This window comes from Eriocheir sinensis, chromosome 58 (assembly GCF_024679095.1).
Source record: "Eriocheir sinensis breed Jianghai 21 chromosome 58, ASM2467909v1, whole genome shotgun sequence".
NCBI lineage: Eukaryota > Metazoa > Arthropoda > Malacostraca > Decapoda > Varunidae > Eriocheir > Eriocheir sinensis.
The window spans coordinates 4,675,438-4,696,566 of NC_066566.1; the positions used below are offsets into that span (position 1 = coordinate 4,675,438).

At 46.3% G+C, this 21,129-nt stretch overlaps 1 protein-coding gene and 1 long non-coding RNA gene across 2 annotated transcripts in view; one reads left to right on the forward strand and one right to left on the reverse strand.

Annotated features, from left to right (window-relative positions):
* The window catches only part of LOC126985074 (uncharacterized), a 33,517-nt gene extending 15,320 nt beyond the window's left edge, over positions 1–18,197 (reverse strand). The window contains exon 1 of the long non-coding RNA XR_007738287.1: positions 18,097–18,197. This is a non-coding gene — a long non-coding RNA (uncharacterized LOC126985074). The remainder of the gene's footprint in view (positions 1–18,096) is intronic.
* On the forward strand, positions 6,354–7,932 carry LOC126985073 (Krueppel-like factor 16). Its single transcript, XM_050839467.1, has one exon. The coding sequence runs from the start codon at positions 6,973–6,975 to the stop codon at positions 7,858–7,860; it is 888 nt and encodes a 295-aa protein (XP_050695424.1). The 5' UTR covers positions 6,354–6,972; the 3' UTR covers positions 7,861–7,932.
* Positions 18,198–21,129: the final 2,932 nt, after the last annotated feature.

Here is a 21,129-nt window from a genome sequence, read left to right on the forward strand (position 1 = left end):
GAACAAGTCAACAGGACCTGACGGTTTGTCCCCGCGGTTATTAAAAGAGCTTAAACAACAAATACTTCAGCCACTCACTAACATATTCAACCAGTCTGTTCAATTGAAAAGGTCCCGTAAGACTGGAAGTTGGAGAACGTATCACCATTTTTCTAAAAAGGAGACAAAAGCGTTGCATTAAACTACAGGCCCATAAGTTTGACATCAGTGGCAGGAAAAATACTCGAAAAGATTATTAGAGACAAACTTGTTAAGTTTCTAGAAGACAATAATGTAATCTCCGACACCCAGCATGGCTTCAGAAACAAGCGCTCCTGCCTAACGAATCTATTAGACTTCTTCCAAGGCATATATAAGAACTGGGATGCCCACATCCCCAGTGATGTTATATACCTGGACTTTCAGAAAGCCTTCGACAAGGTACCGCACGAGCGACTCCTTAAGAAACTGCACTCGGCGGGCATTGGAGCCAATCTGATCGCGTGGATAAGAGATTGGCTCACCGACAGAAAACAACGAGTACTACTCAACGGACAGCCTTCCGATTGGCTTCCAGTCACTAGTGGAGTGCCTCAAGGGTCAGTGCTGGGACCCATTCTCTTCATCATATATATCAACGACCTCGAATCAGGACTGAAATCCACAATATCGAAATTTGCTGATGACACTAAGGTGGGGGGAAAGGCCCTCACAAAGACCGACTGCGAAATCATTCAGAAAGACCTCAATCACATTATCGAATGGTGTTGACAAATACAAAGTCATGCACATTGGGTCCAGAAATAGTAACCACACATACATCATGAATGGGAGACCTCTGCAAGCGATGCAGGAGGAAAAGGATCTTGGAGTCACTATCAGCAGTGACCTGAAACACGCGAATCACTGTAAAAAAGCATACAACAAAGCCAACACTATGCTCGGGTTCATAGCGAGGAACTTCGAGTGTAAAACGCCAGACGTGATGCTATCCTTGTATAATTCCATGGTAAGACCGCACCTCGAGTATGCAGTACAGTTCTGGTCTCCTAATTACAGAAAGGACATTGATTTACTGGAAAGGATTCAACGACGCGCCACGAAAATGATACCAACCTTAAGGGCTCAACCGTACGAGGAACGACTCAAGCGACTCAATCTCTTTACATTGGAGAAAAGACGCCTACGAGGAGATATGATTCAAGTCTTCAAGTATCTAAAAAATTCAATAACGTCGATTACTCCAATTTCTTTGAATTGCAAACCAACCTAAGAACTAGAAATAACGGTTTACCCATTCAGTCTAGTCGATGTAACACAGACATCGGAAGGAGTTTCTTTTCAAACCGAGTCATCCGTCACTGGAACAATCTTCCTTCAGAAGTAGTAAATGCGAATACTATCAACTCCTTCAAATATAGAATCGACCGTCACTTCGCTGCGTCGGGAGTAAACTGAATATTGAGTTGCTTTCATCTGCTCCTCAATATCGAGGCGCTTTCATCTGCTCCTCAATATCGAGGTGCTTTCATCTGCTCCCCAGGCCCCAGGCTGTCGAGCAGATTAAATCACCAGAACGGGCAACCTCGTAATGAGCCAATAGGCTTTCTGTTGCCTGCGTTTCCATGTTTCCATGTTTCCTTTCCTCTCAATCTTCCATATACTTCATCATCCCTATATATACCGCTCTCCATCTGCACTGTTCTCCTACTCTTTCTTTCAAGTCTTCCCTTTCTCCCTCCCTCTCCCTCTCTCTCTCTCTTCTTCAGCCTTTCTTTTCAACTCATTGTCTGCCTTCCTCTCTTTCATTCTACTGTCCTCCGTCCGTCCTTCCCTTCTCCCCTGCCTCCCTGCCTTCCTCCTACGTGGTCTTCCTTATTCCTATATACACGGTAAGGACACCCGCGGCGAGGCGAGGGCAGTGCTTCAAGTTCGAGGAAAAGTTTTAGGAGTGGAAAGCAATGTAAGGGTTTCGAATCTTTTGCAGTCCCAGAGTGAGGATGAAAATATATGCTGAATAAAATATATGCTGAATAAATATGTGATGAATAAGATATATGTTGAATACAAATAAAATATATGATGAATAAAATATATGCTGAATACAAATAAAATATATGATAAATAAAATATATGCTGGGTTAAAAGTTTAGATATTGTGGATGATTTTTTTTTTTTTTCATTTTATAGCGAGGGAGATTTTATAGTCATGCCCGTTATGCTTAATTCAAGGGACGGATTTACAGTTTAAATACCACAAAGAAAGCATTTTACGGTCCACAGCATCTCTTAATTCATATCCTCTCATACCTCTCATAATGATAATGTTATGACTAAACGTTACGAGTTACTGTCAGCCATCTTGCAGGAATATCATAGTTAACCATTTTCTAACATGGTGGCCTCAAGAGAGAAGTAATTTATCTTTCAGTTCCTTCTTCGTTCGCTTAGTCCCACGGTGCTATGGACTCGCTCAGCACGAGTATATGGCGTTGTCGATACATGCGCAGGACAACGATCCGAAGCTTCAAGTTGCTTCTGCTTGCTGTCTTACTCCGTGGCTGTGAACATGGACACTAAACAGCAACTTGAAGAGGCGGATTGATGTCTTTGGTAGTAAGTGCCTATGGTGTCTGAAAAATAAACAAGCGAGCATCGCCACTCAGCATTTACCAGTCGATCCCCCGCGGCTAAGGAGTAATACATATCGCTATAATACACCAGCGTCGTCCCTCCCTCGCTAACTCTTTCCGTTTCTCTCAACTTTCCTGTTTGCATATCTGTCCCTTCGTCCTTATGCTGTCTTATGTCATTATCTATCCTTTCTAGTGTCCCTCTACCTCTCTCTGTCTCTCTCAACCTTCCTGTTTGCATATCTGTCCCTTCGTCCTTATGCTGTCTTCTTATGTCATTATCTATCCTTTCTAGTGTTCCTCTACCTCTCTCTGTCTCTCTCAACCTTCCTGTCTGCATATCTGTCCCTTCGTCCTTATGCTGTCTTCTTATGTCATTATCTATCATTTCTAGTGTCCCTCTACCTCTCTCTGTCTCTCTCAACTTTCCTGTTTGCATATCTGTCCCTTCGTCCTTATGCTGTCTTCTTATGTCATTATCTATCCTTTCTAGTGTTCCTCTACCTCTCTCTGTCTCTCTCAACCTTCCTGTCTGCATTTCTGTCCCTTCGTCCTTATGCTGTCTTTCTATGTCATTATCTATCCTTTCTAGTGTTCCTCTATCTTTCTCCGTCTCTCTCAACCTTTCTATTCCTATTTCTGTCCCTCTGTCTTTATGCTATCTTCCTATCTCATTCTCTATTCGTTCAAGTGTCCCTCTACCTTCATCTATGTCTTTTAACCTTCCTGTCTGCTTTTCTGTTCCTTCGTGTTCATATCATCTTCCTATGTCCTTCCGTATCCTTTTAAGTGTCCGTCTACCTTCCTCTGTCTCTCTCAACCTTTCTATTCCTATTTCTGTCCCTTTGTCCATGTTATCTTCCTATCTCATTCTCTATTCCTTCAAGTGTCCGTCTACCTTCATCTGTCTCTCTCGACCTCCCTATTTCTATATTTGTCATCTGAGGAGTACTACAGAGTCCCACCGGCGTCGTCCCTCCCCCGGCAACGCTTAATGGTTCTCTCCCCCAGCAGCCTCCCTTTCCCCCTTCAGCCTCTATACGCCCCTCTCCCAGGCGCCCCCTTTCAGCTCCATTAGATTTCCACCCCTTCCTCACCCCTCCACACCAGCCTCCCTCCCTTATGTAGCCATTCCTCCTCTTCCTCGCCCCTTCTCCCTCCCTCTCCTCTTTACATCACCCTTCTTCACCCTTTTCTCACTCGCCCTAGCCTCCCTTCCTCCCTTATGTATTGGCCCTTTCCCACAAGCCTTCTGTACTCCTATTCGCCCCTTTCTCCTTGCCTCTACTCTCCCTCTCTCTCCTCTTCATCAACTCCTTTCCCCAAACTCCCTCATTCCTTTATTCTCCCTATGCATGTTCCCCTCCCTCATTTCTCTAGACGGTACTCCTCTCAATCTCCCTCATTCCTCCCTTATCCTTCCCATGCACTCCACACTCCCCTTCCTCACTCGTCTAGCGCCCCTCTCCTTTCTCTACGCCAGCCCCTTACACCCCGATCTTCTCTTCTCCCCTCCCCTTTCTCCCCGATACGCCAGCCCCCTTCACCCCCCTTCACCGCCCCTCTCCGCCCCTCTCAGCATAGCCGTTGTATTGCTGGTTTAGTATTTATGATTTTTTTTTTCTCTTCGGTGACCGCAAGTGCTTCCCGCCACCCTTGCTCCCTCATGACAACCATCGCTACTTTTTGCTCACTACCGCCGTCACTTGAGTTGGTATTTTCAAACGTTTCCCCTTCTCACATTTCAAACGTTTCCCCCTCTCACATTTCAAACGTTTCCCCCTCTCACATTTCAAACGTTTCCCCCTCTCGCATTTCAAACGTTTCCCCCTCTCACATTTCAAACGTTTCCTCCTCTCACATTTCAAACGTTTCCTCCTCACACATTTCAAACGTTTTCTCCTCTCACATTTCAAACGTTTCCCCCTCTCACATTTCAAACGTTTCCCCCTCTCATATTTCAAACGCTTCCCCCTCTCACATTTCAAACGTTTCCCCCTCTCACATTTCAAACGTTTACACCTCTCGCATTTCAAACGCTTCCTCCTCTCACATTTCAAACGTTTCCCCCTCTCACATTTCAAACGTTTCCCCCTCTCACATTTCAAACGTTTCCCCCTCTCGCATTTCAAACGTTTTCCCCTCTCACATTTCAAACGTTTCCCCCTCTCGCATTTCAAACGTTTCCCCCTCTCCCATTTCAAACGTTTCCCCCTCTCACATTTCAAACGTTTCCCCCTCTCACATTTCAAACGTTTCCCCCTCTCACATTTCAAACGTTTCCCCCTCTCACATTTCAAACGCTTCCCCCTCTCACATTTCAAACGTTTCCCCCTCTCACATTTCAAACGCTTCCCCCTCTCACATTTCAAACGTTTCCCCCTCTCACATTTCAAACGTTTCCCCCTCTCACATTTCAAACGTTTCCCCCTCTCACATTTCAAACGTTTCCCCCTCTCACATTTCAAACGTTTCCCCCTCTCACATTTCAAACGTTTTCTCCTCTCACATTATCAACTCCCAAAGGCCGAAAAAAATACCAATCGCGTTCTCATGACCGTTCTTTCACGTTCATGGTATAGAGGTTATCAGGACACCTCTCTTCCCGAAATTGACCCCTCTTTCGGCCACCTCTTGTGATTCTTTTTAGGAGCAGCGAGTAGCGGGCTTTTTTTTTATTATTGTTTCCTTTTTTGTGCCCTTGAGCTGTCTCCTTTGTTGTAAAAAAAAAGGCTTTGTCAAACTACCATGCACCAAGGTCATAAAAGTACCTACACCTGGAAATGCCCACAACTCCCGCGAAAGCCTTGTCAAATGTGTGTCCTTGGGCCCCGAAATGTTTAAAAATGTGGCCCTTACTACAATACACGTTTAGGTTACTGTATGTATTGTAGTTTCACCATATAGCAACGTTGTTATATTATCGTACTCAGAGCACAGTATTTACCGGTTTCTGACGCCTAACTTGCCAAGAAACATCAGAATCTAACTCTTTTAACGATAATTATAAATGAGTTTCCTTATTGGAGCCCAGAAGACAGTTTTGGGGTAGGAAGTCGGGAAATATAACTGGCTGAGTATCGACACAGTATTTACCGGTTTCTGACACCTAACTATTGCCAAGAAACATCAGAATCTAACTCTTTTAACGATAACTATAAATGAGTTTCGTTACTGGAGCCCAGGAGACAGTTTTGGGGTAGGAAGTCGAGAAATATAATCGGCTGAGTACGACAATCTGGCAACGTTGAGGTTACTGTATGTATTGTAGCTTCACCATACAGTCACTGGCAGATTTTTTTTTGTTTTACAGTAGAGGAAAAGTTCAAGGGGATAAACAAAAATGAAATAATAAAGCCCGCTCAGCGCTGCCCCAATAAAAGCAAAAAGAAAAGAGCGGCCAAAAGACATCAATTCCGGGACACATCTTAAATATCTAACTTAACCTTCATCTTGTATACAGTTAACTACACCTACAACTTAAAATATCTAACTTAACCTTCATCTTGTATACAGTTAACTACACCTACAACTTAAAATATCTAGCTTAACCTCCATCTTGTATACAGTTAACTACACCTACAACTTAAAATATCTAACTTAACCTCCATCTTGTATACAGTTAACTACACCTACAACTTAAAATATCTAACTTAACCTCCATCTTGTATACAGTTAACTACACCTACAACTTAAAATATCTAACTTAACCTTCATCTTGTATACAGTTAACTACACCTACAACTTAAAATATCTAACTTCATTTTAACGAGATGGCTGGGGATGAACTACCATTTTGATATTAAGTACGGCATTTATGATATTCGGTAGTATTGTCGTTATATCACTAGACCATTGCCAATTTTCGTCCATAGGATCATTGAGGAAAAAATAATTAATTCTCCAACAATCACTTCCCCACCACACCCATCGCTAACAACAAGGACAACCCCCACGCTAGATGATGCACGTCCCCACCACCGCCACAACACCGCGGGGGGAGGGAGAGGCAGGGACGTATATAAGGCGAGAGACACAATGTCGAAGGTTCAGTCGGTGACATTCCGGGTCAGAGGAAAGCAGTGTTGTGTCCCGCCGTACCTGACCGCCGCCCGCCGCCACCCTCGCCGGCCGCCCCGTCACCCTCGCCGGACGTCTGGACACTTAGCGGGAACAGAATCTTCCTCTCGAGAGACACTTGTGATTGCTACGTTTTTACTCGTGCGGGGACGATCGCCGCGGTGACTAATGCGCCACGGCAGTGACTTGTACAGTGAGGCCGCGAGGGACGCCCGGCGACTGGCCACCTGTAGCTGAGCGTTCAGTGTGCAGCATGACGAGGGCGTGAGTGGGCGGCAGCATGACCAGCCAGGCACACTCCCCCACCCCCTCCCCCTCCCCCTCCCCACCCTCCATCTTCAGGCCGTGGCAGCTGTGCCCCGCGACGCCCGTCACCTCCTCAGGAGAGACGTCCCCCGCCACCACAGCAGACAGCGCCACCACCGCCCCGCGGCCCCAGGGAGGAGGAAAGCGCTTCCTGCAGCAAGTCGCGTCCTCCTCTTACAAACGACCCCACAAGATGCCGAGGACCGAAGGCCACGACGTGCCGCCGGCGTCAGCGGCGGCAGCTGGCGGCAGCAAGGTGGAGGCGGCGGCCTCGCGCTTCCTCGGGCACAACCCGCGGCTGCCCGGGAACCCCATGTTCCAGGGGCTCGCGGGCCTGGGCGGCCCTTTCTGCAGCTTCACAGGACCCGGCCCCTTAGTGCCGCTCCTGGACGTGCTGGTGCCGGCGTCTGAGGTGGAGCGAGTGTGTGCCCGGCGGCCGCGGCCCAAGAGGTTCGGGTGCAGTCAGTGCGGCTCCGCCTTCAGCAATAAAGGGCAGCTCAAAGGCCACCTCCGCATCCACACGGGCGAGCGGCCCTTCGTCTGCGGCCACCAGGGCTGCCATAAGCGCTTCACCCGCAACGAGGAGCTGACGCGCCACCGCCGCATCCACAGCGGGGCGCGGCCCTTCCCGTGCCCGCTGTGCGACAAACGCTTCGGCCGCAAGGACCACCTCAAGAAGCACGTCAGGACCCACCAGCGGCTGCCGCAGGGCCCCGCCATGCACCTGCCGCTGCCCCCGCCCCTGCCGCCCTGCCTCACGCCGCCCTTCATGCCGCCCCTCGCCGCCACCCTGGCAGCCTCGCACCCATTCCTGCACCGCCTGCAGCAGCTGCAGCAGCTGCACGCCTTCCCTCAGCCCTGACGACGCCCGCCCCCTGTACATAGTGTTGATACTTATTTATGTTGTTATGCTGGTCATTAGTCTAATAAACTATTTAACAGTAAAAGGTGTTTGTGCAGACCTGTTATGGAGTTAGGAGGATGCTGACTGGCGATGAAAAAAAATATTACAAATGTGATCAGAATAATAATACTCCTACTACTGCAACATTAACAACAACAACAACAACTAATAGTAGAAATAATAATAATAATAATAATAATAATAATAATAATAATAATAATAATAATAATAATAATAATAATAATAATAATAATAATAATAATAACAACAACAACAATTACAACAAAATACAATAAATTAAAAAAAATATCAACAGCAACATCGAACACAAAAATAAGAGGCAGGAATGACAGCAGCATCTCCAAGAACACCTTCCCTGCCCACACACACACACACACACACACACACACACACACACACACACACACACACACACACACACACACGGTAGCGCCCCTCACTCCCTCGACCGCCATTTTCTCTCCCGCTGAGTGATTACGAGGAAACCCTTACACCGCGACCCTTCCTCCGCCTCCTCCTTTCCTCTTGCTCCTCCTCCTCCTCCTCCTCCTCCTCCTTCGCCTTTGCAGTCCTTCTTCTTCCACCACAAACAGCCTCGTAAGGACCATCAGGACTGCTGTTGTTTGTTCTTCCTTTGTGTTACTTTGTGTTCCTCCTGCTCTAACACATTCTTCTTTTCCTCCTACTCTTCCTCTCACTCATTTTCCCCTTACTCATTCTCCTCCTCCTAGATCCTCCTCACGTTCTGATCCTCCTCCTCCTCCTCTCACTTATTCTCCTCCTCCTCCTCCTATTATTCATTCTTCTACTCTTCCTTTTCCTCCTCCTCTTCCTCCTCTCACTTATTCTTCTTTTCCTTATTCTCCTTCTCTTATACTCCTTTATTTCTCTCTCTCTATCCGATTATCCCAGGAAGACGGTGATACAGGCAAAGGAAGACGTCGATAAGGTGGGCGAGGCGACGCGACCCCCGGAGTATGCCCTCATTGACTGACTGATTGAAGGCTGTTGCAGAAATTTTTACAGCAATGGAAGCAGCTCAGTGACAACAACACAAAAAAAAAAAAAAAGCTTGCTACGAGATGGTCCTGCAATATATAAGTGTGTATAGAACGAGTGATTGCAGATGAGAAGGGCGGTTGGCAAAGTGTCTTGATTATTATTATTATTGAATATATATAATTTGTTCAGTTCTTGTCTATAGCAATACTGTGTTGGTTAATAAGATGTTGAGACAGTCACACGCTAAACTCCCTCAAGAATCCTATAATCAACACCTCAATAAAAAGTTTTCAAAGTTTTACGAGAACTTTCAAGAGAGGCGTATCAAGGCACCTCTCCACCCGAAACTAACCCTCTTTCGGCCACTCACGCTGTCTTCTAATTGCAGGAGAAACAGCTATATCTTAAAAATCTAAAAATCACTTTAATCCTGCATTTTCAAAGGTTTTACGATAACTTTCAAGAGAGGCGTATCAAGACATCTCTCCACCCGAAACTAACGCTCTCTTTCGGCCACTCACGCTATGTTCTAATTGCAGGAGAAACAGCTATATCTTAAAATTCTAAAAATGAGCACTTTAATCCTGCATTTCCAAAGGTTTTACGAGAACTTTCAAGAGGGGCGTATCAAGGCACCTCTCCACCCGAAACTAACCCTCTTTCGGCCACTCACGCTATGTTCTAATTGCAGGAGAAACAGCTATATCTTAAAAATCTAATAATGAGCACTAATCCTGCATTTTCAAGGTTTTACGAGAACTTTCAAGAGAGGCGTATCAAGACACCTCTCCAGCCAAAACTGACCCTCTTTCGGCCACTCACGCTGTTCTAATTGCAGGAGAAACAGCTGTATCTTAAAAATCTAATAATGAGCACTTTAATCCTGCATTTTCAAGGTTTTACGATAACTTTCAAGAGAGGCGTATCAAGGCACCTCTCCACCCGAAACTAACCCTCTTTCGGCCACTCACGCTGTTTTAATTGCAGGAGAAACAGCTGTATCTTAAAATTCTAAAAATGAGCACTTTAATTCTGCATATTCAAAGGTTTTACGAGAACTTTCAAGAGAGGCGTATCAAAACACCTCTCCACCCGAAACTGACCCTCTCTTTCGGCCACTCAAACTATAGTATACCTTCTATTTACAGGAACAGCGGTTTTAAGGCTATTTTTTTTTTCGTCCTTAAGCTGCTTCCGTTATTATAAAAGGAACAGAGTAAAGGAAGCAGGTCAAGGCAAATAAAAAGCAACATTAAACAAAACATAAAAAAAAGCCGGCTGTCACGTCTTCGCCTCCACACATCCTCAGCGCGGTACACACACTCCCTGCAGTCTGTGGCTATACAAGTTTTGCGTTGATTCTTATGTATATATTTATCTAGTTGTCTATTTTTACTGTAAAGAGATCAAGGGCTTTTTGTTTGTTTGTTTCTCCGGGCATTTTTTGTTTCTTCCTTTGAGTTTGCCCCTGAGCTGTTTCCTTTACTGTAAAAAAAAAAAGAAAAAAAAACTCATATTCCCATACATAAAAAAAAAAAAAATAGAGATGCCAAGAGTCCATACAGAAACAAAACTATAAAAACATCAATAGCTAGACATCAAACTTAGGCTTCGTGTAACTAGATGTGCATCGACTGGAACATATTGTGGAGTTAGTTCGGAAAATACTATACTCTCCTCTCTCTCTCTCTGTCTATCTATCTATCTGTATCTATATCTCCCCCTCCCCCGGCCCCGCTGCACACGACTTTCTACTCATGCTCTTTCCTATACTGTCCAAACCCCTTATGCAAGAGTTAACCAGCATCTTCACTCTTTCATCCCTCACGCTGGTAACTCTGGAGCAATCTTCCTTCATCTGTATTTCCTCCTGCCTTTTTTTCTTTAATAATGTTTTCTTTTTTTTTACGCCCTTGAACTGTCTCCTTTACTGTAAAAAAAAAACTTTGTGTAACTATATCTCTATCTATTCATCTTTGTCTATATCTATCTGTCTATCTATCTACCTATCACTTTTTTGTCTCACTCCCCTTCAGGACGCAAAAGACTCTTCTCGATAAACACTCCTCGAACCCAATAAGCGTGTCCCTGTAACATCACCAGAGACTTCCTGCCGTCACTAAACCCGAGGACCCAGCGAGGCGAGGCGTCGGTCGGGGCAGGGTCGGAGGGAGCGGCGGCGTGATTGAGCGTGGCCGAGAGAGTGTGACCAGACGCAGCTTCGGGGGGGGTCAATGAGTGAGTGAGTGAGTGGGAAGGAGGGTCAGGTAGGGTCAGGTACAGGGTCAGGTCAGTGTTCTCCGTAACGAGGTCCGCAGACGAGTGTTGTGGAGAGGGATGACTGCGGATTAGCGCGGATTAGCCGGATCCCTGACGCCTAGTGAGTGATGAGAGTCAAGAGGCGACGCTGCCCAAACATTACACAAAGCAGCTTACCCGCCATTATGCCTTCCCCCTCCTCCTCCTCCCCCCTACCCCCCGGCCTCCCTCCCTTCCTTACCTGCCTCCCTCCCTCCCTACCTCTCTACCTGTCCCTCCCAAACACTCTATAGAAGGCGGGAGGAAGGGAAAACACGACAGAAGCAGCTACTGATGGAGGAGGAGGAGGAGATTAAGTGAATAAGAAGACGAAGAAGACGAAGAAGAAGAAGAACAAGAGGAACAAGAACATAAACAACAAGAACAAGAAGAAGAACAAGGAAAAGAGTAAGAACAGTAACAAGATAAAGAAAAATGGAAAGAAATATAAAAGAAGAAAAGGAAGAAGAGGAGGAGGAGATTAAGTGAAGAAGAAGAAAAAGAAGACGAAGAACAAGAGGAACAAGAACATAAACAACAAGAACAAGAAGAAGAACAAGGAAAAGAATAAGAAGAAACAATAACAACAAGAAGAAAAATAAAGAAATATGGAAATAAATAAAAAAAGGAAAAGATGATAAAAAAAAAACATGAAAAGGGAAGAGGATAAAAAGGAGGAGGAGGAGGAGAAAAATGAAGAAGACGAAGAGAAGAAGGAGGAGGAGGAGAAGGAGGAAAAGGAAACAAATGATAAAAAGAAGAATATCCATGAGAATAACACATACGAAGACACATATAGAATCGAATGAACTGCAGCCTTGAAATCAATGACGAGGGTGTGTGTTAAACGACCGCCCCGGGTAAAGATAGGCGTGGCAAGATGATGGAAGAGGATCAGGGAGGGTGGAGAGGGGAAGAGAGAGCAGAGGAGAGGAATGAGAAGAGGAGAAATATGTGGAACTGAGGGAAATATGTGAGGAGGAGGTGGAGGAGGAGGAGGAGGAGGAGGAGATTAAGACGGAAAGTATATGAGAAGAAAAACGAGAAAAGAGGAGGACGAGTAGGCAGAAAAATGGAAATGCAGAATGAGAACAAGAAAAACAGAAACAGAACACGAACGAGAAGAACAAGAAGAAGAACAAGAACTAAAAGCCAAGAGGAGGAGGAGGAGGAGGAGGAGGAGGAGGACCAAAAGAAAGAAAAAAAAAGCGAGAGAGAAAACGAAGCAGTCTGCAGTAAAACACACAAAATAAAAGAGAGGAAGGAGGAGAAGAGGAGGAGGAGAGAAGTGGAGAGGAAGTGATCACAGGAGAGAGGAGGAGAGGAAATAAGTGCATGGAGAGACGACGAGAGGAGACGGAAGAGGAGAGGAAAGCAGAGGAGAGGAGAGGAGAAAAGTCGAGTATAGGAACTTCAGAAGAGAGGAGAGGAGAGGAAAAGAGAAGAGAAGAGATTAGTAGTAGTATATAAAGAGGAGAAGAGACGAGAGAGTGGAGAACAGGAGAAGAGAAGAGAAGAGAGAGAAGAGGAGAAGAGAAAAGAGGAAAATAGAAGGAGACGAGTTAGGAAAGGAGAGAAACGAGATGAAATGAAAGGAAAGGCGAGGAAAGAGGCAAGTTAAAAGGGAAGAAGAGAAGGAAAAGAGAAGAGAGGAGAGACGAAGAGAGAAGAGGAGAAGAGAAAAGAGGAAAATAGAAGGAGGCGAGTTAGGAAAGGAGAGAAACGAGATGAAATGAAAGGAAAGGCGAGGAAAGAGGCAAGTTAAAAGGGAAGAGAAGAGAAGGAAAAGAGAAGAGAGGAGAGACGAAGAGAGAAGAGCCAAGAGGAGAGAGGCGGGTTAGGAGGTGAGGGGCCAGGCATGTTAGCCCACAATGGAAGCTTTACACTCGGTTAACATGAGAGCCACCGCCGAGCCTACACCCCCTACCCCCCACTGCCCCCTACCACCCCCTCCCCCCCGCCGAAGCCCATTGTCGCCTTGTTGGGGCACTCGAAACATGACGCATCAAACATCAACCCCAAAACTCACACCAACAACAACTGGACCAGAAACGCTTCCTTCGCGGCTCTATATATGAATGGATGGCGCGCCTTGACCTGGGGGTGGGGTGGGGGAGGTTGGGAGGGGAGGGGGGGAAGGGGGGGAGGGGTAAAATTTAGACGTGTGCGTGGTGGGGAGGGAAGGGGAAGGGAGAGAAGAGGGAGGAGGAGGAGAGAGGGGAGAGAGTAGAATGAAAGTGTATGAGGTAGGAAGGAAGGGGAAGGAGAGTGGGGAGGAGAGAGAAGAGGGAGAGGAGAGTGGGGAGGGGGTAGGAAGGAAGGAGAAGGAGAGTGGGGAGGAGAGAGAAAAGGGAGAGAAGGAGAGTGGGGAGTGTCAGGAATACATACGTGTGCTTGGGGGGGGAGAGGGGAGGAGAAAGAGGAGAGTGGGGAGGAGAAGAGTGGGGAGAGAGTAGAATAAAAGTGTATGTATGTGGTTCAGGAAGGAAGGGGAAGGAGAGTGGGGAGGAAAGAGAAGAGGGAGAGAAGGAGAGTGGGGAGGGGGTAGGAATATAAACGTGTCCGTGGGGAGAGAAGGGGGGAGAAAGGGGGAGAAGGGGGAGGAGAGGACAACGGAATGAGAGGGAATTACATTATACTGATTATAGGCACGCGTTTTTCACTCTGACTTTGTAGCATGTGTCCCAGAGACCACGCCCCCTCTGCACATAGGTCCTTCCCTCCACACAACCCTTGCATATATGTAGATAAAATTCGCTCCCAGATATATTAATAACGGTAAGCCTGACTAGACAATTCAAAACTAGAGTCAATAGAGGCGATAATTTTCCATATTTTCATAAACTTCTCGGTCTTAGTCAATGCTTTCGTGATTTCGTGAGAACAGTAACAAACACTCCAGCGACAGATATTACAACTTTGCCTCCAGCGTTCGCATCTCCTTGGAAATTACTAAAGCCCTCCCACTCCATTCGTCCCACTCCATTCGTCCACTCCATTCGTCGTTTTTGGGCATGTTAATCCGTTTATGTCACTGTCTGTTTATAGGTCTGTCTCTTTTTATCGATGTACATTTTTTTCCTGTTCAAAGGGGAAGGAAGGCGAGGGGGAGATTTGAGGTGCGAACGAGGACGAGGTAAGGAGAGAGAGAGAGAACAGGAGAACAAGGTCGAGAACGAGGAAGAGGGCGAGGATGAGACGAACACAAAGGAGGACGAGGACGAGGAAGAAGGCGAAGATAAAGCAAGCAAAAGGAAGGACGATGACAAGGATGAGGACGAGGAAGAGGTAAACAAAAATAAAATAAAATAAAAAAAGAGTATCTCCAATAAGCATTTCCTCTGAACTAAGACCAAAAAAGCTGCCAAAATTAATGATCTTTCTATATCTATAACATTATCTATCTATCTATCTAGCTAAATACGTATATCTATCTTGTTATTCTGCCTTGTTATCCTTTTTATATATTTTTTTTATTTACATATATACCGTATTTAACTCAATTTTTGTTATTATTTTCTTCAATCAGATATACCTTACTTCCTTTCTTCCGTTTATCTCCCTCTTACCCTCACTTTCCCGCCTCCCCTTCTCCTTCCATTCATTCTCTCCCTCTCTCTCTCTCTCCCTCCCGTGGCACCATACACACACACCCTACCTGATGGCGGGTCCATGTGGCCGAGACTATGCGCCATTCACACCTGAGGAATAATTAGCGGCAGGCGGTGCAGGTGCTGGGCGCGGGGTGACAAAGAGGCGGCCATTAGCGCTGCCCGCCCACAATGCCCGCCTCATTACCGCCAGATGCCTCAACACCTGAGACAAAGGAGCTCAACCTGGCGGCGCCTTCACAGGTTTGCCTCCCCGACGCCCCGCCAGCCACCCGCCCCGTCAACCAGCCACCCCCCATTGCCGTGTGCGTGTGTGCGTGTGTGAGAGCGTGTGCGGAAGAGGATGAAGGCGAGGACGAGGGCGAAGGAAGGTCGAGAACGAGGATGAGGGCGAGGATGAGACGAACACAAGGGGAGGACGAGGACGATGGCAGGGACGAGGAAGGAGAAGATAAAGCAAGCAAAAGGAAGGACGATGACAAGGATGAGGACGAGGACGAGGAAGAAGGCGAAGATAAAGCAAGAAAAAGGAAGGACGATGACAAGGGTGAGGACGAACATAAGGGAGGACGAAGACGAGGACGAGGACGAGGACGAGGACGAGGACGAAGGCGAGGCGGGGGAGGAGGCGGCGGCCCACTCTCTCTTGCTCCACATAAAGGCCAAAGACCGGTAGTAACAAATGGACGCCTTTGAATTTTTCCCGCCAAAGAGTTGTGAGGGCGTTGACAGGCGTGTCTAATTGAGGCCACAGAGCCGCCGCGGCCCTTGTTAGTGGCGCGGTTAATGGCGCGCCTCTCGCCCCTCGGTCTTGTTATACTCTCGGCCTTCGTTTCTTGGGTTCGTGGGACACATTTCTGGCGTTCTGAGGCTCGGACGGTACAAGCAAGAAGGAAAAAGTTGGAAAGTTTCGTTTAGTCGGCGCAACATCTGTGGTCATATGCCGGAGAGACAGAAGGAGAAGGGACACAGCCCCCGATTCACTGCTGGGTGGACAGGGGCGTAGGGTATCGGAAAAGCCGCCTAAAATTTTCCACTCCGCCCGGGAAAGCAAGGAGCAAGTGTTGGTCACCCATGGCGGCGTTCATTCCGTGGGCAATCGTCTTCGTCATGTTCCCATCGCGTCCTCCTCCTCCGTATCATCATAAATAAGTTACCATTGAAATTCGAGGCCCTTGGAGGCCGGGCGTCCGTCCTCCCCCACTGTATAAAACCCTCCACACAAGGCCCGCTGTTGAGCCCTAAGTTGTTCGCCTCAATAGCCGCTAGAAATCCATCATTTTCGGCCCAAATTCCCAACGGGTCTGGTCGGCGCCTTCCAAGCGACCGAATATTGGCCAAAATCAGCTCGGGATTGAGACATCACCGCGCCTGACACCCGTGGCTAATTGGCCGGGCGCCGACTACCATTATTTTCGTATTAATTTTGCCACGGCTAAAACCTCATTCTGGTCGCCTTTCCACGTTCTCCCAGGGGGCACGGCGCACACACGAGCAGCACGGCGCGGGGCGGGGCGGGAACGGGGCGGGGGGCGGGGGAGCGCACGGCAGCAGCGTTAAAATCACGGCATCACGCAGCGTCAGCATCACCGCCAGCCGCGACATGACGGAGCCGCGGTTGCCTGCTAGTCCGTGCTGGCGTCATAACGTGCCCAGTGGTGTGATAAACCTGGGAGGGATTCATCACGTAATGTCTGGTTTGGTAGCTGGCGGCGAGAGTCACCAGATGCTGCTTCGCCGTCAGCCACACACACACACACACACACACACACACACACACACACACACACACACACACACACACACACACACACACACACACACGAGCCTGAAATATTGCGTTCCCAGACTAGCTAATCCTCATTACTTTGAGTTGTTCTTTCTTTTTTTTTGTGTGTGTGTGTGTGTGTTCTTTCGATTTTCTTCTTGTTCTTCCTTCTTTTTGTTTTGTTTTTGTTTTTCACTTTTTTTACGGGTTTTTTTCTTCCAAATTTTTCCTCTTTTTTTCATTTGTTGTTGTTGTTGTTCTTCTTCTTCTTCTTCGTACTCATCTTGTTCTTCTTCTTCTTTTTCTTTTTCTTCTTCTTCTTCTTCTTCTTCTTCTTCTTCTTCTTCTTCTTTTTCTTTTTTTTTCTTTTTCTTCTTCTTCTTCTTCTTTTTCTTCTTCTTCTTCTTCTCCTTCTGTCTGACCCCCAACTATTACAAAAAAACATTAGTAACAAACGGTTCTAATAATACGTGTAATTGACTAGCGTTATTTCTGCGGGTATGACAGTTTTGGGGCTGGACCCGATAAGTGCAATATAATCTGGTGACGCTGCCAATGGAGTGCCGCAGATGTTCCATGAAACTAAAACAAAAAAGAGCCATAAAAAAAATAGCTATAAATAGGCACCTCGTCCAGCGTTGCACCGTGCAGGACGCCAACACGTGTGCTGTGGGGTAATACAAAGCGTTTCGCCCATGCTTCCCCCTGTGTCCCCCCTCTTGCCACCCGCCCCTTTTCCACCCGCTCCTCTGTTTCGGGGCGGGGCGCGGCTCAGCTGGCCCCGAGAACCCTGAGACCAAGATCGATTTTTATTTTCACCACAACTTCACACACACACACACACACACACACACACACACACACCAAGTGAGAGAGAGAGAGAGAGAGAGAGAGAGAGAGAGAGAGAGAGAGAGAGAGAGAGAGAGAGAGAGAGAGAGAGAGAGAGAGAGAGAGAGAGTTTATATATATCAGATATGACAACGAAATATAAAATGGTTTAGTTTTCTTTTCTTTATTATGTGCAGCCTATAGCGCCGGTAGGCTCTCTTGAGAGGCCTCATGGGGGGCCCCAGCCCGTTAGTGGCGCAGAAGAATTATATTTAGAGTGGCTGCCATTATGTATGACTTTTTTTTTACGTTTCCGCTTTAGGCTTTCTTAGTGGGGCCTGATGGTCGGTCCCAGCCTGTTGTGGCGCTGGCAAGTGTTTGTATAGTGGCGCCATCTTGCATGGCTCATGCTGCCCCCCGGAGCTCATCATTTCATTGACTGAATAGAAGAAGGGAAGTCACGTAACACCGAGGCTTTATAAACTACAACCAACACTTCACGTAATACCGAGGCTTTATAAACTACAACCAACACTTCATTGACTGCATAGAAGAAGGGAACTCACGTAACACCGAGGCTTTATAAACTACAACCAACACTTCATGGACTGTTTGGAAGAAGGGAAGTCACGTAATCAGTCTTATCGGTACGTCGTCGGCTCTTACCTCAGATGCAGCGCCGTGGATGAGGAGGCTAAAGAAGAGGTTATCCCGGCGTCTTTACCCATAACAGGACCAAGCGAATCACAGCGACGAGATGGTAGCCTGGCGAAATGAAAAAAGAGGATTCACGTTGATATATACACCATGATTGAGTTATTGTACGACGAAAAGAACAGAGATGATTCACGTTAATATATACCCCATGATTGAGTTATTGTACGACGAAATGAACAGAGATGATTCACGTTAATATATACCCCATGATTGAGTTATTGTACGACGAAAAGAACAGAGATGATTCACGTTAATATATACCCCATGATTGAGTTATTGTACGACGAAACGAACAGAGATGATTCACGTTAATATATACCCCATGATTGAGTTATTGTATGTCATTGCAACAGAATTATTGAGCGTTTAACTAATTTGTAACTCATATAGGCACATATTCTCAAACATTTCTAGGCTCACACATCTACACTTGATAAGGCTTTCGTAGAGGATGTTGTGGGTGCTTCCGTGAGTAGTTTTATGGGCCTATTGATAGTTTGACAAGGCTGAGGCTGCATCATCAACGTGAAAAATACTCACGAAAATCAGACTAATCTCATTTGTGGACTTTGAAAAGCGTCTGCAAATATGAGCCTAACACCTGAGCTAATTCTAACTCGTTATACAAATTTTTTATCTTAACCCGGTAGCAGCGACGGGCCAAATTTGTGGCTTTACCGTGTACCAGCGACGGGCCATATTTTTGCCATGATATAAACCCCCCAAAAAATAGATGATGCATAAACTGATCACAAATGCGTTGATATATATTATGAAATGGTTTGTGTGAGTGATGATTTTTTCTCATTTTTCTCACTTAGAGGGGCCTTTAAGAAACATGATCCCTGGAGCTACCGGGTTAAGTAATATATAAACACACACTCAGTATCCTCCTATTATACTTTCATGTATCGTTCTCTGTAAAATGTATGTCTATATATGTATTTTTTACCTACATGGAAAAAGATGATGACAAGAATAAAACGCTTTCCTCTGAAACACTAATAGACTAAAAGAGAAGATGGCGCCACTATAAACACTTGCCTGCGCCATGACGGGCTGGGGCCGAATACCATCCAGGCCCCTCAAGCAAGCCTACCGGCGCAATAGGCAGAGACGTAAAAAAAAAAAAAAAAAAAAAAAAAAAAAGACGAAGAGCACCCTAGTATAAATAAATAAATAAATAAATAAATGTATGTCTGTATTAAAATTAAAATGTATCAAAATGTATGTCTATATTATGTATTCTTTACCTATAGATGAAAAAAAGATAATGAAAAGTATAAAACGTTTTCCTCTGAAACACTGATAGACGAAGAGCACCCTTGTATAAATAAATAAATAGATAAATAAATAAATACTTCCAAAGGCCACAACGGAGATTAGTCGGTTTCTCATAAGTTTCTCATAAGTTTATCATAGGTTTCTCATAAGTTTCTCATAAGTTTCTCATAAGTTTATCATAAGTTTATCATAAGTTTATCATAGGTTTCTCATAAGTTTCTCATAAGTTTCTCATAGGTTTCTCATTCAGGAGCAGCGAGTAGCGGGCTTTTTTAATTATTGTTTCCTTTTTCGTGCCCTTGAGCTGTCTCCTTTGTTGTAAAAATTAAAAAAATAAATAGCACATCAGATTCATAGAGCAGCAGCAGCCTTGTCAAACTATCACAAGGTTTAGAAGACTCCCCATGGAAATATTAACACAACCTCTATGCAAGCCTTACGATTTGTAGGGTGCGTATTACTAAACATTTTGTCGCTTAAGTTCACCTATTTGACAAGGCTTTCCTAGGACTTTGGGGCATTTCCAGGAGTATTTTTTGACCTGATGGTAGTTTGTCCCTTCTTCTGTACCATGAACCTAAAGAAACACTCACAAAAACTCAATTGCCTCCCTCTTTGACCAGAATTATTGAGCGATTAAGTAATTCGTAACTCATATAAGCCCATATTGTCAAACATTTCTGGGTCACACATCTACATTTGATAAGGCCTTCGTAGAGGATGTTGTGGGTACTTCCGTGAGTAGTTTTATGTTATAGATGATGTTAGAAGCGAAACTGTCTTATAAAACCAACCTAGGTGTGTTGAGCCCCGATACGTTTGAGAATGAGCCTCAGAAACGAATTGCATGTATTTAGAATGTACAAGAAGCCATTGCCGCGATGATGTACCAGAACCACGCCCCATCACCACCACAAAAACATAGCTCTCCGCCACCCATTCATCTCATCACCACCGATCACCCACCAACTCACCAACCCGCCCACCCTTCCCCTAACCCATCCATCTAATCTCCCCACCCAACCCTATCCCACCCCACCCGCCCACCCTTCCCCCAACCCACCCACCTATTCTCCCCACCCAACCCCACCCCACCCCACCCGCCCATCCTTCCCACAACCCACCCATCTAATCTCCCCACCCAACCCTATCCCACCCCACCCACCCACCTAATCTCCCCACCCAACCCCACCCCACCCCACCCGCACACCCTCCCCTCCTACGCCCATTCCCCTCCCCCACTCCCCCAACACTCACTCCTCGACGCCCCACGAAATAAATAAAATACAGTTGTGGTAGATTTGTTTGTGTGAGAGTCACCTCCTCCAGTCCTCCTCCTCCTCCTCCTCCTCCTCCTCCTCTTCCCTCCATTCTTCCGTTGGCCTCCCTTCCTCTTTCCCTCCTCCCTCCCTCCCTACTAAGGTTCTAAGGCCCACAAAGACCCTATGATGGTCTTCTCAACAGTGGAGAGTGGGCACCCCTCCCCCTTTCCCCCCCTCCCCCTCTTACCCTCCCCTCCCCCCCAAAAGCCATCGATACCCACATTATGCCGCGTCCCTCCCTCTTCCCCTCCTCTTCTGTCCTCCTCCTCCTCCTCCTCCTCTCTCTCCTCTTCTCTTGTGATGGGGGAGAGGGGGGAGGGGGAGGCGCCTTACTGTTGTGGTGACAAATATTTATCTACTCGTTGTGATCCCTCCT